General features: G+C 49.1%; 1 protein-coding gene across 10 annotated transcripts in view; it reads right to left on the minus strand.

Annotated features, from left to right (window-relative positions):
• Nucleotides 1–17,027, minus strand: part of LOC145525995 (uncharacterized) — a 548,630-nt gene that overhangs the window by 513,733 nt on the left and 17,870 nt on the right. The window contains exons 1-2 of one of the 10 annotated variants that reach the window (XR_014068632.1): nt 16,168–16,982; nt 14,829–15,013 (exon numbers count right to left, since the gene is read on the minus strand). The exons of 8 other annotated variants lie outside the window; for them this stretch is intronic. Coding sequence is in view for 1 of the 2 variants with exons in the window: in XM_081540505.1 (XP_081396631.1) it covers nt 14,829–15,013 (185 nt within the window). In the remaining variant the exon portion in view is untranslated. Of the gene's footprint in view, nt 1–14,828; nt 15,014–16,167; nt 16,983–17,027 lie in introns of those variants that run through there. One more of the 10 variants, XM_081540505.1, reaches the window with a different exon arrangement.

The following is a 17,027-nucleotide window of genomic DNA, read 5'->3' on the forward strand; positions in this document are numbered from 1 at the left end:
TGAAGAAAGTAGGGAAAACCACTAGACCATTCAGGTATGACCTAAATCAAATCACTTATGACTATACAGTGGAAGTGAGAAATAGATTTAAGGGACTAGATCTGATAGAGTACCTGATGAACTATGGACAGAGGTTCATGATGTTGTACAGGAGACAGGGATCAAGATCATCCCCATGGAAAAGAAATGCAAAAAAGCAAAATGGCTGTCTGAGGAGGGCTTACAAATAGCTGTGAAAAGAAGAGAAGTGAAAAGCAAAGGAGAAAAGGAAAGATATTCCCATTTGAATGCAGAGTTCCAGAGAAGAGCAAGGAGATATAAGAAAGCCTTCCTCAGCAATCAATGCAAAGAAATAGAGGAAAACAATAGAATGGGGAAGACTAGAGATCATTTCGAGAAAATTAGAGACACCAAGGGAACATTTCATGCAAAGATGGGCTCGATAAAGGACAGAAATGGTAGGGACCTAACAGAAGCAGAAGATATTAAGAAGAGGGGGCAAGAAGACACAGAAGAACTGTACAAAAAAGATCTTCACGACCCAGATAATCATGATGATGTGATCACTAACCTAGAGCTAGACATCCTGGAATGTGAAGTCAAGTGGGCCTTAGAAAGCATCACTACAAACAAAGCTAGTGGAGGTGATGGAATTCCAGTTGAGCTATTTCAAATCCTGAAAGATGACGCTGTGAAAGTGCTGCACTCAACATGCCAGCAAATTTGGAAAATTCAGCAGTGGCCACAAGACTGGAAAAGGTCAGTTTTCATTCCAATCCCAAAGAAAGGAAATGCCAAAGAATGCTCAAACTACCGCACAATTGTATTCATCTCACATGCTAGTAGAGTAATGCTCAAAATTCTCCAAGCCAGGCTTCAGCAATATGTGAACCGTGAACTTCCAGATGTTCAAGCTGGCTTTAGAAAAGGCAGAGGAACCAGAGATCAAATTGCCAACATTCGCTGGATCATTGAAAAAGCAAGAGAGTTCCAGAAAAACATCTATTTCTGCTTTATTGACTATACCAAAGCCTTTGACTGTGTGGATCACAATAAACTCTGGAAAATTCTGAAAGAGATGAGAATACCAGACCACCTGACCTGCCTCTTGAGAAACACGTATGCAGGTCAGGAAGCAACAGTTAGAACGGGACATGGAACAACAGACTGGTTCCAAATAGGAAAAGGAGAACATCAAGGCTGTATATGGTCACCCTGCTTATATGCAGGGTGCATTTAACTTATATGCAGAGTACATCATGAGAAATGCTGGGCTGGAAGAACACAAGCTGGAATCAAGATTGCCGGGAGAAATATCAATCACCTCAGATATGCAGATGACACCACCCTTATGGCAGAAAGTGAAGAAGAACTAAAAAGCCTCTTGATGAAAGTGAAAGAGGAGAGTGAAAAAGTTGGCTTAAAGCTCAACATTCAGAAAACTAAGATCATGGCATCTGGTCCCATCACTTGATGGGAAATAGATGGGGAAACAGTGTCAGATTTTATTTTTTGGGGCTCCAAAATCACTGCAGATGGTGATTGCAGCCACAAAATTAAAAGACGCTTACTCCTTGGAAGGAAAGTTATGACCAACCTAGATAGCATATTAAAAAGCAGAGACATTACTTTGCCAACAAAGGTCTGTCTAGTCAAGGCTATAGTTTTTCCAATAGTCATGTACGGATGTGAGAGTTGGACTGTGAATAAAGCTAAGCTCTGAAGAATTGATGCTTTTGAACTGTGGTGTTGGAGAAGATTCTTGAGAGTCCCTTGGACTGCAAGGAGATCCAACCAGTCCATCCTAAAGGAGATCAGTCCTGGGTGTTTATTGGAAGGACTAATGTTGAAGCTGAAACTCCAGTACTTTGGCCACCTCATGCAAAAAGTTGACTCATTGGAAAAGACCCTGATGCTGGGAAGGATTGGGGGCAGGAGGAGATGCGGACGACAGAGCATGAGATGGCTGGATGGCATCACCGACTCAGTGGACATGAATTTGGGTAAACTCCGGGAGTTGGTGATGGACAGGGAGGCCTGGAGTGCTGTGGTTCATGGGGTCGCAAAGAGTCGGACATGACTGAGCAACTGAACTGACTGAGAGCATCAGAGAAGCTGCCAGGTCTCAAGCACTTAGAGCGGGTCCAGCCTGTGCAATAGGCTGGGCAGACATTATCTCATTTAATTTTCAAGCTGCAACAGGATCTCTTATCTCTTCTTTGTGATAGGACTGAGATACGAAGATATAGGCTGACCATGCAAGAAAGCAAACGTGTAGCTCCTTTCAGTTCCCCTGAAAAGTGACATTTTTTAAAGACTCAATTCATGCCATGCATTTCACTCACTTTCGACGAAGCCTTCCTCATTTTCCTTATTAGAGATGGGAACCTCTGCATAATCCTCCAACCTAGGATGGCACTTGCCCCTGCCTCTGTTCTTAGAACAGATGGGAACACAACTGAGGCCTCTCCAGACTGGACTTAGGTGCAAGGCTCATGTGTCTTGTCCATCCTGGATACCAAGTGAGCTGAGCCCACAAGGCCACATCGGTGACACAAGAGAAAACCACCAGAACATGGGATGTTTTGCAAGAGGTTCCTTCCCAGGGATGCTGACATTGAAAGGACCACCAGATACCCTGTCTCCATCCTCCAGACCTGGGGGAGAGCAGGGCTGACGCTTGCCTATTGTCTGTGACTAACACTGGGGCCAGACCTTGCAGTGTATAAGCCCCGTGTATTTTCTTGCTCTTATGGAGTCAGTTGCCTTGAAAATACCCAACAGCTGTGCATTCCACAGTCGATTGTACATTAATCATGCATCACAGGGGAAAGTGCCATTGTTGCTTCCAAATCTGCTAACACACAGACGGGCACCCAGCTTCTGAGCTGCTAGGGAGTAAAGTCAGGCCTCCCAACTCCAGCTGGCCCCTTTCTGTACGCTGTAAAGCCTCAGACATCTGGCTAGAAAGATTGGCAAGGATGCAGTCCCTTGGCTGTGATGTGTGTCATAAGGGTTGGGGAGTATCTGACAAAACCCAGCTCACCCTCCCCAGACCTGAGATGGTCCAGGGCACCCACCTCATCCCTTTTCCTTCTCCCTCTATTTTCTTTCAGTCTGTCTCTCTCATAGTCAGTCTTTCTCTTGTCTATGACTCTCTCCTTCCAACAGTTCAGGGCAGGACATGTTAAAAGAACTAGACTCACAATATTCATTTAAGAACAACACAGCGGTTTCTATCTGAAGAAGGTCTACCATGTGCTTGGCCCTGCTCTGAGCTTCAGAGACACCCTGTAAGCTGTGCTTCTCTACCAAGGAAGAAACAAAACCAACTGGGAAGGAAAGGACCTTCCCAAGTCACAGAGCTGGGAAGTGGCCGAGCTGTGATTCAAACCTTGATCTGGTTGATTTCCTCATCACACTTTTTTTTCATTCCCACAATTCCATCAGGTCCTCCAGCCATTGCTGTTACCTGGTCAGGATCCTGAAGCCCAGAAATAAAAATGACTCACCAGAGACGCCAGGCCAGAAGGGGCAGAGACGGGGCCAGGGGGGCAGAGACGGGGCCAGGAGGGCAGAGGCGCAGCCAGAAGGGGCAGAGGCGGGGGCAGAGGCGGGGCCAGATGGGGCGGGGTGGGGAGGAGAACTGTCAGAGTGGGAGGAGCCTGTGAGGAAGCTTATTGCAGAAGGAAACTGTTTGTTGTGAAACGTTTAATTGTTGCACTTGGGGGTAATTTATTATCAGGGAAATTAAGTGATGCTATTAGCCTCCTGTCGCTTTCCAAAATAAATCTGTCAGAGTGGGGTGAGGGGGGAAGGGAGATGAGAGCCGCTCTTCTTTGTTTTTCTGCTGATTGCCAAATGGAGGTTCGGGCTCCATTTATCTATGGGAAGAGAGTTGGCCACGGTCCTGGGTGCGCCTCTCTGCTACATTCAGCCCCTCTACAGCCACATTTCCATATCAGAACAAAAATGATCCCAGCTTGGGAAAATGGGGCAAGTGCCCAGTCAACGCGGAAAGAGACCAGAGGCCTGGGAGCTGGAGCCAACTCTGCCACCAACTGGCTCTGAGGCCTCCGGCAACTCACTCCCCAACTCACAGATGAGTCTCAGATGGCCCTGCCCTCCCTGCCAAAGTCCCCTAAGTCTGATCCAAACTTTCAATAATGCTTGTGCCTAAGTCCAACATTTGGCTCATAAGAGTTCAATGAATAGCTGTGGTCTTCTTCCCTCCCCACTGCCAGGTACACTGCTATCTGGGTCTAACAGATGTGGTCCTGAGAGAGCCATGGTGACCAGAACTGGGACCCAGGTCTGAGTCCTCAGCCAGTGCTCGAAGCCCTGCCCAGCCCTGTCATCTCCTCCTGTGTGGGCCCAGGGACCACTCCACAGGCTCCTCAATCATCCACATCCCCGCAAAGTGAAGTCCTGTCCCTGCCCTATTGCTTCCTCCTTTGCATCTGAACTAGTCCAGAGCCTAACCACATGCAAAAGTGCTTTTGTGTATTCCCAGTCCTTAACACTCAGCAGGTACCCAATATATATTTGTTACATTAATTGATCGCTCTGTAACATGAAATTTCTCACTTAACTGAGCAGATAACCAGGTCATAATGAAAAGAGAGAGAGCTCTGCCTTTGTCACAGAAAATCTAAATATCTGGAGAAGAGCTGATGATCTCATAACTTCAGTAAAGAGAAGCCAAATTATACTCCTCTGCCCAAGAGCTTCAATTTTCTCAGCAACTCCATGGTGGCTCCAAAGAGATGAATGCCACCAATTGACAAGGGCAACACAGGCCACAGAAGTCGGCCTTCCACAGATGCCCAGCCCTGGCCTTGGATCCAGAGAGCAGCAATCTCTCTCCTGGCATAGTTTCCTGGTCACTTCCTCATCTATAATGTGATAACAGAGCAGTTCCTGCAGGCACCATGGGAGATCTTCTGGAGGATTCAGTCCCAGGGAATCAGGACACTTCATGGTCTAGACAGGCACCAAGCTCAAAGCCAAGGGATCCCAACTCTGTCACATACAGAGATTCAAGACATGTGCCTGCCATCACCAAGGAATTATCTTGGGTCCCCAGTCATGGTCTGTGTGCTGGGGGTGAGACTTCCCCACCATGGACAATGTGTCTGACAATGTCTCCCCCAGTCCACCACCAGCCTTTACTCAGTAATTCACAGCTAGAAGAAGCATACACCCTAGACACCGTCTGGGTGGTTTTGTAAATCAATAAATAGCTTTGTTTACCATCAACCACTCAAACTATTTGAAGATGTGCCTGCCAGGGGAGCCAGTGAACACCAGCTGGTATTCAGATGCCTGACCCAAGCTCTGCCCATCCTGGTTCCCATTGTCCTAACATGGGGGTGGAGGGTAGAGCCACCCCCATCTCTTGAATGATGGCTGCCTGGATCCCTTCTCTATATCTGCCGTTAGCTAGAGGATATCAAGCAAGTCCCCCAAATCAATGTGATCAATTTTTCTCAAATTCTAAAATGCACTCAAGTCACCTGGTAAGCTATTGTTAAAACACAGATTTTGATATAGTGGGACTGGAGAGGGACCTGAAATTCTGCATTTCTAACAAGCTCTACTTCTTGTTAGAAATGCAGATACTACTGGTCTGCAGACCACACTTTGAGTACCAACGCCCTAAACTCTCTGAGCCCCAGTTTTGTCTATAGAATGGGGCTACACTAGCTACCTCACAAGGTTGTTGGAGATTAAACACCACGATATATGTGAAGGACTCAGCAGAGTGTCTGGCATATAATGGGGTATGTAGTAAATGTGAGTTTAACCTTCCCTGCACGCCACACCTTTCCAGTTGACCCCTGAGCCAGTGATTCTGGACCTTGTTTGGCTAATAGACCCCTCTGAGAACCTGATGAAAACTAAAGGCTCTTCAGCAGTTAGGAGGGGCAAGGCTGTGCTGTGCTAACAAAATCTCTGTGGTTTAACACAAAACTATACTTCCTGCTCCTGCTATATGTCCAGTGTGGGTCAGCAGGGTTCTTCTTGTTGTAGTCATTCAGAGACTCAGCCTGATGGAGACACCATCTCAATGTACAAATCCATGACCATCCTGGTGGAGGAAAGGCACAGGCTAACTCACCCCTGGTGCTTCCAGTGCCTGCCCAGAAGTGACCTATGGCATCTCCATTCACATTCCAAAGGCCAAAACAAGTCCCAAGGCAATGCCTCCCCTTCAAAGGGGTCAAAGAAGTATTTGGTGAAGAACCCTAAGGATTACCATCGACCTACTTCCCAGGGAAAAGAAAGCAATATAAGCTTGCCCATAATTCCAAGAGGTCCACAGGACACCCCACCCCACCCCACCCCACCCCCCACCAAGGCAGGTCCACCCTTTACAGTTTCTTATCAGGTCAAAGCAGATTGGAAAGAAATCGTGCTCATTCATCAATTCCATAAATGTCAACTGAGTATCTACCATGTCAGGCATATTCTGGGAGGTCCATGTCCTCACAGATCTTACAGAGGGGGTAAACAGATAATAAATGAGGAAGTTGCAGAGGGTAGGAAGTACTGTGAAGGTCATGAACAACAACGTGATGTCACAGAATAACCGGGAGGTGGAGAGAGACGTCCTTTAGGTGAAGTTTTCAGGGAAGGCCACTTTGAAAGGAGATACCTGAAATCAGAAGTGAAGGATCAGAAGGAGCCAAGCTAAAAGAAGAGCATTCCAGGCAGAAGGAACAGCAAGGGCCAAGGCCACGTGGCACAAAGAGATCCGTGTGCTGGATGGATAGACAGAAGGCCAGTGTGCCAAGGGCTAAGTGAGTCAAGTGGGCAGTGGCAGGAGCTGTGGTGGGAGGTGGAGTCAGAGGGGTCAGCAGGGGCTCAATTGTGCAGACTCTGGGTGTGTGTTTATGCCACCTGACCCAGCTCCTGCGTGTCCTTCCCCACTGCCAGGGGAGTCAGAGATATCCTGAAGACCATGGAACCAACTGGAATCTTAGGACAGCACAGCCTGATGCTGAAGTCAAGACTTTGAGAGCAGATGACACTAGTGATAAACCCCACAGCCTCGAGAACAAGGTCCTCCACAAACAGCTGCTTTGCCGATCTCATCTCTCCCTGCTACAACAGCCACTTGAGTGCTTTCTTCTATAACTCAACACATCTCTCTTTTCTCTTGTAGGAAGACCCATGGTACTCTCCTCTCCTCCCCAGGGCTGTACCAGACTGGCCTCTGTGTCTCCAGAACAAGTTCCCTGCTTTCCTACCACCACAGTTATGATGTTCCTCCTTAAAATTCTGTTCCCTATCTCCCTCGCTGAACACGGACCATTCTTCCCACAGAAAACAGCTTAAATCCCACCTCCTTTCTGACACCTCTATGGATCATCCCCCCCCCACATACACACACACAGCTGGAGCCAGCAGATCTCTTCTTGAATTTTTACATCCTCTCCAGCACCACTGACTTGGCTAATGGCATTGGTTACTGTTTCCATACACATTTCTCATCGCTTTAAGAAAACTGTAAGCTCCTGGAGGGCAGGAATGATAACGACAAGCAAGTCTGCCTTGGGGACCCACCAGAGTGGTACTCAGAAAATGCTTTGACTTGGTAAGACAGAGGCAGCAAATTGGAAAACATGCCAACATTTACCATCTGTGACCAGCACCCTGGATGACAGGGTTGGGCTCATCTCTGCATCCCTACCCCCCTCACACAGGGCCTGGAGTTGGCCAGCACTCAATCAACGCTTGTGAAATAAACTTTCGGAGTCATCTTAGGCTGCTGATTTTAGATAAGTGACTTAACATCTCTGAACCTGGCCTCCTTATTTCTAAACCATGAATAACAAGTTCCTTCCACGTAAGATTGTTTTGAAGACCATATGAAGCATGAAAGGTTTCAGCAACTGTGAGTTCTCATATATTATGAGTGGTTGAATGGATCGCTTGTCATTTCTCAGTGGACACCACACCCAGTGGAGAAGGATGTGAACCAGAGAGCTGACTGAAGCACATCGTGCTGCCAGCCAGAACAGGCCAGACCAAAGCAAAGAACAACAGGATCGTGTTTCAGAGGAAAGTGTCCATGCTTTGAAGGATGAGTGCCTTCTCACCTCCGGAGGCCGAACTCCATGAACTGCATCAACAAGGTTTCCCTGATGTCTGGTTTCCAGGTGGTCCGAGCCCACAGGAGATCAGAAGTTGGGAGGAGAGAGAGCCTGGGGGATTTATCTCCCCAGCAACTTCCCTGATGGTCATAGCTTGGCAGTGGCTGTGTTCCTCTACCCAAGGCCACAGCTGCTGGCTGGCAGCCCTCTCCTCTGTGTAGCTTGCTACAGCTTCCATCACTGTGCTCTCCCAGGAGCCCTTCAGACACAGGTGTGGTGACAGTTTTCTGCTGATACTAATCCTGGGGTCCTTTGTCACCCTGTTCAATGTGCTTGAACCCTGCCCATACATTTGTAAATAGTCCACTCCATGAATTCTCCTTAATAGCCAGCTTGATTGTGATATCTGCTTCCTGAAATTCAACAGACAGACCTGGAAATCTAAAGAGCCGGGCTCTCATCCTGGCAGTGTGACAGCTATGTGCTTTTGGGAAGCCCCCTCCCCTCTGGGCTTCAGTCTTTTCCTATGTACAAAGGATGACTTGACTAAGCGTCTCCAAGGCCCTCTTATGCCACAACATTGTTCTTACACATCTCCCAGGATCCCGAGGACAGTACTGTACAGAAAGACGATGCTGGAAACTCCTTGTTCAAAGGCTGCTGGGATTGAAAAAGGAGAGAGTGCCTGGGGAGCCCAAAGATCTGGAGGGAGGGTGTTGGGATCCTTAATTATTGGTTCAACTTAGGGACTAGAGAGTGAAAGAATAAAATTACCTGATGAGTCCTTAGCTATCTGTATCAGCCAGATTTCACTAAGAAACAGAACCAATAGGGTATTGGGAGGGGGAGAGAAATTAAGCCAGAGAAAGAGAGATTGCATGAAATTGGCTCGCATAACTGTGGAGGCTGGCAAGTCCAAAATCTACAGGCCAGGCCAGCAGTCTAGAGATCCAGGGAAGGGCTGAAGCTGCGGTTTGAGTACGAAGGCAGTCTGCTAGCAGAAATCCCTCTTCTTCAGGCTTTTTCTATTAAGGTTTTCTATCATGGTTTTGCTCTATTTTATCGAGGCCTTCCACTGAAAGGATGAGGCTCACCCATATTATTGAGGCCAACTTGCTTTACTCAAAGCCTATTGATTTAAATTATAACTTCATCCTATAAAAACCATCATAGAAACAGCTAGAATAATGTTTGCTCAAATACCTGGGTCCCAAGGTCTAGCCAAGTTGACACATAATATTAACTATCATATCTTCATTCTGACAAATTGTGCCTCCTGAGAGAAGGACCTAGGCAGGACAAAGATGAGCCTGAGGACAATGTCAACTGGGGTAGAGGGGTTCTGTGACCACCAACTCCAGTGTGGTCTCAGGCAGCATCAGTAGAAGCCAAGGGATCCATGTGCTTTCAGACCAGACTATCCCAATTCAAATGTGCATGGGAATTACCTGGGATCCCACTTGGGGGCCTGAGACTCAGCATTTCTCACAAGGCCCCAGGGACTTCCCACAGCGGTTGGAGGGTCACACTTTGAGGAACAGGGTGGAGGGGTTACGAGCTCAGGCCCTGGGGTTAGACTTGTCAGGTCCAGTCCCAGCTCTACCCCCTTACTGACTACATTACTTGAGTAAGGAAGGTACTTACCCAGTCTGAGTCTCAGTATACATGTGTGCTAGGTCACATCAGTCATGTCGGACTCTTCGTGACCCCATGGACTATAGCCCGCCAGGCTCCTCTGTCCGTGGGATTCTCCAGACAAGAATACTGGAGTGGGTTGCCATGCCCTTCTCCAGGGAATCTTCCTGACCCAGGGATTGGACCTGTGTCTCTTAGCCTTGTCCTGCAAATGGCAGGTGGGTTCTTTATCACTAGAACCACCTGGGAAGCCCAGATCTCAGTATCCTCATCTATAAAGTGGGGGGTAATATTATCAGGTTGGCCAAAAAGTGCATTTGGGTTTTTCTGTAAGATGTTATGAAAAACCCAAACAAAATTCTTGGCCAACCCAATAGTATCAATTTTAAAAGGTCATTGCACCATGGACAGAGGAGCCTGGCAGGCTACAATCCTGTAGACAGGACTGAAGCAACTTAGCCCACACACACACATAATTAAAGGGAAAATGAACACATAGTATAGTGGCACAGAGCTCAAGCCCATTAAAAGCTTGTGGCTACCATCATCTATATGAGCACCAGATTTCTAAGGAGTCTATGTCATGTAAGATATAAATATTAATAAATCTCATATCCATTGATCCACCAGAAGAACAGTCAATAAAATTGAGAATACTCTTCCTGGAGAAGACTAGATGTGGTAAGGAGGCAAAGAGGGAGTGGAAGCAGAAAAAGAAATGATGAAGGGCTCCCTGAACACACTTGAGTGTCAGTGGAAACATAATGAGAATGAGCCTACAAGGCTCCAGAAGCTTAAACAAAGACTAAGACATGGAGCTTCCTGGGAAGTCACGATGGGATCAGTAAAAGAACTAGCGAGTAATTGAAACTGCCCAGAAGTGAAGCAGGCTGCATGCACTGAGAGATCCATCCGCCACCAGAGCTGGACTGGTGAGCTGCACCACCACCCCTCAGACCCACGCTGAGAGCCTGGTGCTACAAATCCACGGGACAATTCCTCAAACCCTCCAAGAGCTTCTAGAACTCAGAGCCACTGACGCCAGTGGCTCTCTCTGGGAATGGTCTCCAACACGCAATCGTGGCGCTCCAGTCTGCTATCCAAGGGCCTCTCCTGGGGGACACTTGGCACATTGCAGGCTTAGTCATGACACATCAGACAATTCATTCAGATTTCTTCAATTCCATTATCAGGCCCTTTGGGAGCCAAACAGGAAAAAGAAACCAGTCCAAGTGCCAGCCAGAGAAGCCACCGTGCCCAAAGAGCCCTCCCCAACCCATGAAACCACAGGCTGTCCTCCTGAGCCTCCCAGACCAAGGGTGCCATGCTGACAGGATGCTCGGTAGCTATGCTGCTTGGTTGGATGTTGGAACACCCTGTATACCAGTTGAGACATTTCCCTCAGTACCCTCTGCCCTGGCCCCCTACCTTAGGCTTCCCTGGAGGGCCGAATGTCTAGCAACCAAAGGGTTAATGGCAGGCACATCAGAGGTCTGGTCTGCCCAACAGGCAGTCACCAGCTGTGGAATAGTTTGCCCATCATTCTATACTTTCTGGGTATGCCCCCAGGACTCACGGGTCACAGTGCTGCTTGCCTCTTGTACGGGGGCTGAGAATTCTCTGCATGCTGAGCACAGCCTCCTGAAAGAGAAACCAATGTTTCCCCAAAGACAGGTGGCTCCATTCAGGCTTATATTTTCATCTCCTGCCCCCCTCACCCTCCCTGAACAAGAGAAGACAGCCTGGAAGAGAAACAGGATGAAGAGGACAGAACCAGGATGGGGTGGGAATACCTGGGCCCAGCCGCTGGGTTGGGTGTTGGACACTCTAGGGAGACTCTTTGCCCCAACACAGGAAGGAACAACACTCCATGTCCTCCTTCCCCTTGGAGATGGGTGCTCATAAGTTCTTCCTCTGGGGATAGTGAGCCCCTCAAGGCCAAGGACAGATTTAGAGGTCAAGTAGATGGGCCTAACCTCAAGTCCTGACCCCGCTTCTCACTACCTGTGTACTTGTGAGGTTTAATTAACCTCTCGGAACCTCATTTTTTTCACCTGTAAAATGGGAATGGGGCTTCCCAGGTGGCATTAGAGGTAAAGAATCCACCTGCCAATGCAGGCGATGTGAGAGACACGAGTTTGATCCCAGGGTGGAGAAGGTCTCCTGGAGTAGGAAATGGCAACCCGCTCCAGTATTCTTGCCTGGAAAATTCCATGGACAGGAGAGTCCATGGGGCTGCAGCGAGTCCAACACGACTGAGCAAAGCAACTAGGCAAAATGAAAATAAGGATAATACCTGCCTCACAGGGATGAGGTTAAAAAGACATTAAAGCACATAAAACACTTAGTCTGATCCTTGACATTCTGTACTGAATAAATGGGGGAGTTACACCTCCCTGGAGATACCCTGGCCCCGAAGCCTGGAACAGAGCGGGCTCTGACTGCCCATCAAACTGAATTAAGTTAGATTCTGTCAGGAATACTCAGCAGCTCCCAGGTCTGTCCTACAGCGGATTCCAGGGGTAGAGGCAACTGTCTCCTAGTACCCCCTCTCCTAGATCAGCAGGAACCAAGGCCAGGGAGATGGGGGCATCCCCATCTCCCCCCTTCCCAGGGAAGACAAGCCCTCTGCACTTTATGGCTCATGTAGCTGAAGCTGCTTCAGAGTCACAGCTCCTTCAGCCCAGGGGTTGGGGGGTGCAGGAAGGGGCACGGGGCCAGTGGGTGGAGACCTCCTGGGAGGACTTGCTCCCATCTCTATCAGGCCCAAGCAGCTTTCGCCTGAATGTTCTGGCGTCTCTCTGATGCCCTCCCTGTCCTCTGGTAAAGGGCCTCCTCAGCAGGGGCTTGTCACAGTGAATCCAGAAGGGAGCTGGACATGCCTGTCACATCAGGCCCCAGTGGGCTCCACTGACCACTTGACCCAACCCACAGAGACAGGCCCATAAGCTCCTGTGGTCTCGAACACTAACCCCCAGCGAGCCGGGGCTCATAGTGCTGGGCCAGCTCAGACATCTCAGCTAACAGTCAGGCATCTGTTGTGCGCCAGGCTCTCTCCCCTTACAGGGGAGAACGGGCACTCAGCCTGTGGAGGGAGGGAGGCAGCAGAATGGCTGCTCCAGTGCCCATCATCTGAGGCCGTGGTGGACAGGGCCACGGGACCCCTCACAGATTTGCAGGGCTCCTGGGATGATTCAGCGGGACCCAGGACTAGCGCCCCATCCATCAGAGAGGTGCTCACAGACCAGTGAGGCACTCCCAGGGGAGAGGATAGAGACTGAGGGAGAACATGGGTCATTCCTGGTGAGGTGGGGGTCACAGGAAAAGCAGGCATGAGCCCCTGAAACACAGGGACACTGAGGTTTGCCCCTGGGATCCCGGGGTGCTCAGGGGAACACTGACATGGAGAGAAGGACACCCATCTGCAGAGATCAAGAGCCAGAGGAGAGAGCCCGGGAAGCTCTCACATGCTGTCCCACTTCCATGGAGCCGGGGGATGACTTCAGATCCTGGAGAACCCCAAGTACTAGGGCAGGTACCCACCCTCCTCTCTGAGAGAGGCTTATGAAGAGGCCACGCCCTCAAGAGGCAGGTCTGATTGCTTTCAGCCAATCATGGTGGTCCTTTGGGCTTAGATGGGTGATTCTGGCCAATGAAATGCAAGCCTGCTGGAGGGCCACTGGGCAAGGTTTCCTTGCCTGTAAGTGATAGCCACCAGTTGGCAAACACATGGACGTAGCACCTGGAGATACTGTATTCATCCAGTGATCCTGAGGAGTACCATTCTGGAGGCAGAGCTGACAGAAACTCAGAGCAAGTGGAGCTGGAATTCAGAGGCCAGGGGGGACTCCTCCCTGCCTCTGGACTCATTATGGGCAGTAATAAATGTCCTTATGCCCAAGTCCATCTGCTCACAGTTTTGTTACTGGCAGCTGCAGACCTTCTAAAAGATTTAAGGACCCCTTGTCCTCACATCCCCACATCCTGCTTGAGGAACGTCCAGAGCCTACCCAAACTACCAAATAAAATGAAGATTAGCAAATAAAAATACATGACACCCAGTTAAACTTAAACTTCCAGTAAACAATGAATAATTTTTCTAGTATAAGTATGTCCTGTACTATAGTGAGCACATAGTTATCCTAAAAAATTATTCATTTATCTGAAATTCAAATTTAACTGGGTATCTTATGTTTTGCCTGCAACTCTACTCCAAATCCATCATCTTCTCTTACCTGGAAGCAAACTATGCTCCAAAATGGTCCCACTGTCCTGGGGGGCTTCTGGGGTGACACCAGTACAGCCCCTGGGGTAGCCTCAGTGCTCACAGAGCCCCACAGACCACCCTATGCCCCCCTCATTGCTATGGAGTTAGGGTTGGAAGAGGCCCAATATACAGTCCCTCTTCCCTGCCAGAGCCTAACTAACCGTGAGGAGAGAGCAGTGAGGAGGAGGGAAGTCCAAGATATCACCCTGATGGCTGAGAAAGCGATTTGGGGGAATATGGCTGAGAACTTCAAGCACCTGGGCCTCCTAATACAGAGCTCCAGAATTAGACAAATCACCTCCCCAGCCCCAGGCAGCCTGGGACCCTCCTACTGTGGGTGTGGCAGGGCGGGGGAGGGAAGCTGCCATCTCCCTAACTCTTAGCAGGACCAAGAAGAATGAAGATTCAGGCAAAAGGAAATGATGGAGGTCATTTCCCAAACTCACTCATCAGCTCAATCCTGTATGCTTTCCTCCCACTCTCTTTCCACCTGCCTCCTTAGGAGAAGAGAGGTCTGGAGTATTGGACCGACAGGTGAGTCTCCACTGGAAGGATCAACTGTGTGGCTGGAGCCTGCCCACCTCGGCAACTCTAGAGAGCCCTGTCGCCCCACCAGCAGCAGGCTGCTCACACGAGTGCCCCTTAATGACAGGGCCTGGGTCATGGTGATACTAATCAAATGAGCCTTGACTAACAGAGCTCACTGCCAACCTCTCTGTGATTCAGTTTCCTCATCTGTGAAATGGGGAGAAGAAAAGCCCTTAGCTCAGGAATACAGTCACCACAAGGCAATTAGAAAGTATGGCAGAGTATTCCTGGATGCCCACCTGTGAGGTCACAGTGTACAGAAGCTTCCTGGAGAAACCTCGCAGAAGGCTGGGGGTGTCCAAAAATGAAAACAACAGAGGACAGGCGTGAGCCCTGGTCGTCTGTGGGGCAGAGAAGAAACCTTGGTGCCTGGTTCCACCAAAGGGTAACAGGGATGTCACGGAGGGAGTTTTCCTTGTACTTGCTAGGGTGGAGGGAAAGGAAAAAAAAACCATTAAGAGTGTTTACTTGTTGCCCATTCATCTCCCAGCCCTCTTTTCCAACCGGACCCAGATTGACACTGGGATAGCCACCCTATATATATATATAAATACCATGTGCTTTGGAGGAATTGAAACCTATAGCCCCAAGGGTAGGTCTGAGTTGGGCTAAGCCATTCAGTACATTCCGTCTCCTGGCCAGAGTCATCAGTCCCATGTGGTCAAAGCCCATATGACCAAAGCCCATCCAATCAGAGGAATCCCTGAGACTCTCACTTGGGACTATGAGCCCCTCAGGCTATTGAGGCAGCCAGCAGTCACTGTGCATCAGACATACATGGAAAGAACCTGGGTCCCTGGTGACACCATTGAGGCCCTGGCTCAACCAGTCCTGCAACCAACCCACCTCCAGACTTTCTGGTTACATGAGCCAAACATCACCTTTTACGATTAAACCTTTCAAGATGGGTGGGTGTTCCATTCCTTACAATGATGGCAAAAGTTGTTACACGTCTAGTTAAGTGCTGGGCCCTGAATTAAGCTCTCCTTGCACACTGTGCAGTGTTGGAATTATCACTCAAACTGCACAGAAGGGAAACCTGAGGCTCAGGGAAGTGCAGTCATCAGCCCAAGGTTACACAGCTGGACGTGGTCGAACTGACTCCAGGGTCTGGCTCCTGGCGCCTTCCCGCCAGTTCCTTTAGGCCCTGGGACAAGCAAGCACCCTCACTGGACACTGTTGAGGCTATTCCAGAGGGAGGATTCTGAGGACTTTGAGTCTTTTTCAGGAAAAGTTGGATAGGGCAGAGGCCTAGACTCTGGGCTGGTGGAGACCTGAGTTCCAATCCTGGCATCCTAATTAGTGGCTGTGTGACCTTGGGCAAGGTGCTTCCACCTCCTGAGGCTTAGTTTCCCCATGTAGGAAGTCAGAGTTGAAATACGACCCCATTATATCACCTGTTTTGTTGTTGTTTTTCAGTCGCTAAGCTGTATCTGACTCTGCAACCCCATGAACTGCAGCACCCCAGGCTTCCCTGTCCTTCACTCTCTCCCAGAGTTTGCTCAGACTCATATCCATTGAGTTGGTGATGCCATCCAACCATCTCATAACCATCTCAGCCAACCATCTATTACTTACTTTAAAATGCTTAGGTATGAATTGTTGTTGTTCAGTTGCCAAATCATGTCCAACTCTTTGTAACCCCCAAGGACTGTAGCCCACCAGGTTCCTCTGTCCATGGGATTTCCCAGGCAAGAATACTGGAGTGGGTAGCCATTCCCTTCTCCAGGGGATCTTCTAGACCCAGGGATCAAACCTCCATCTCCTGCATTGCAGGTGGATTCTTTGCTGTTTGAGCCACCAGGGAAGCCTGGTGTCTACCATGTCACTTCCCTCTTTCCTGTCCAGTGTCTGGGTCTCTTTCAGGCTCAGCACCCTGAGCACACCTCAAATAGACCAATGATAATCCAGTGAATGAACAAGTACTGAAAGCTTTCTGAGTCCAGGGCTGTTCTAAGCCCTTTGTACATATTAACTCCAGGTACCATTACCACCCCCATTTGTCAGATGAGGAAACTGAGACACAGAGGCTAAATGACTTGCTGAAGCCTTTGAGACAGAGACTGCCATCCAATTCAATAGCTACTAATGATGCACAGCTATTGAGCACTGCTGCTGCTGCTGCTGCTGCTAAGTCCCATCAGTTGTGTCCAACTCTGTGCGACCCCACAGACAGCAGCCCACCAGGCTTCTCTGTCCCTGGGATTCTCCAGGCAAGAACACTGGAGTGGGTTGCCATTTCCTCCTCCAGTGCATGAAAGTGAAAAGTGAAAGTGAAGTTGCTCAGTTGTGTCCGACTCTTCGCGACCCCATGGGCTGCAGCCTACCAGGCTCCTCCGTCCATGGGGTTTCCCAGGCAAGAGTACTGGAGTGGGGTGCCATTGCCTTCTCCGTATTGAGCACTAGAATATGCCAGTTTGAATCAGGATATACTATGA

The sequence above is a fragment of the Giraffa tippelskirchi genome, chromosome 2 (assembly GCF_054371585.1).
Source record: "Giraffa tippelskirchi isolate mGirTip1 chromosome 2, T2T-mGirTip1v1.2.pri, whole genome shotgun sequence".
NCBI lineage: Eukaryota > Metazoa > Chordata > Mammalia > Artiodactyla > Giraffidae > Giraffa > Giraffa tippelskirchi.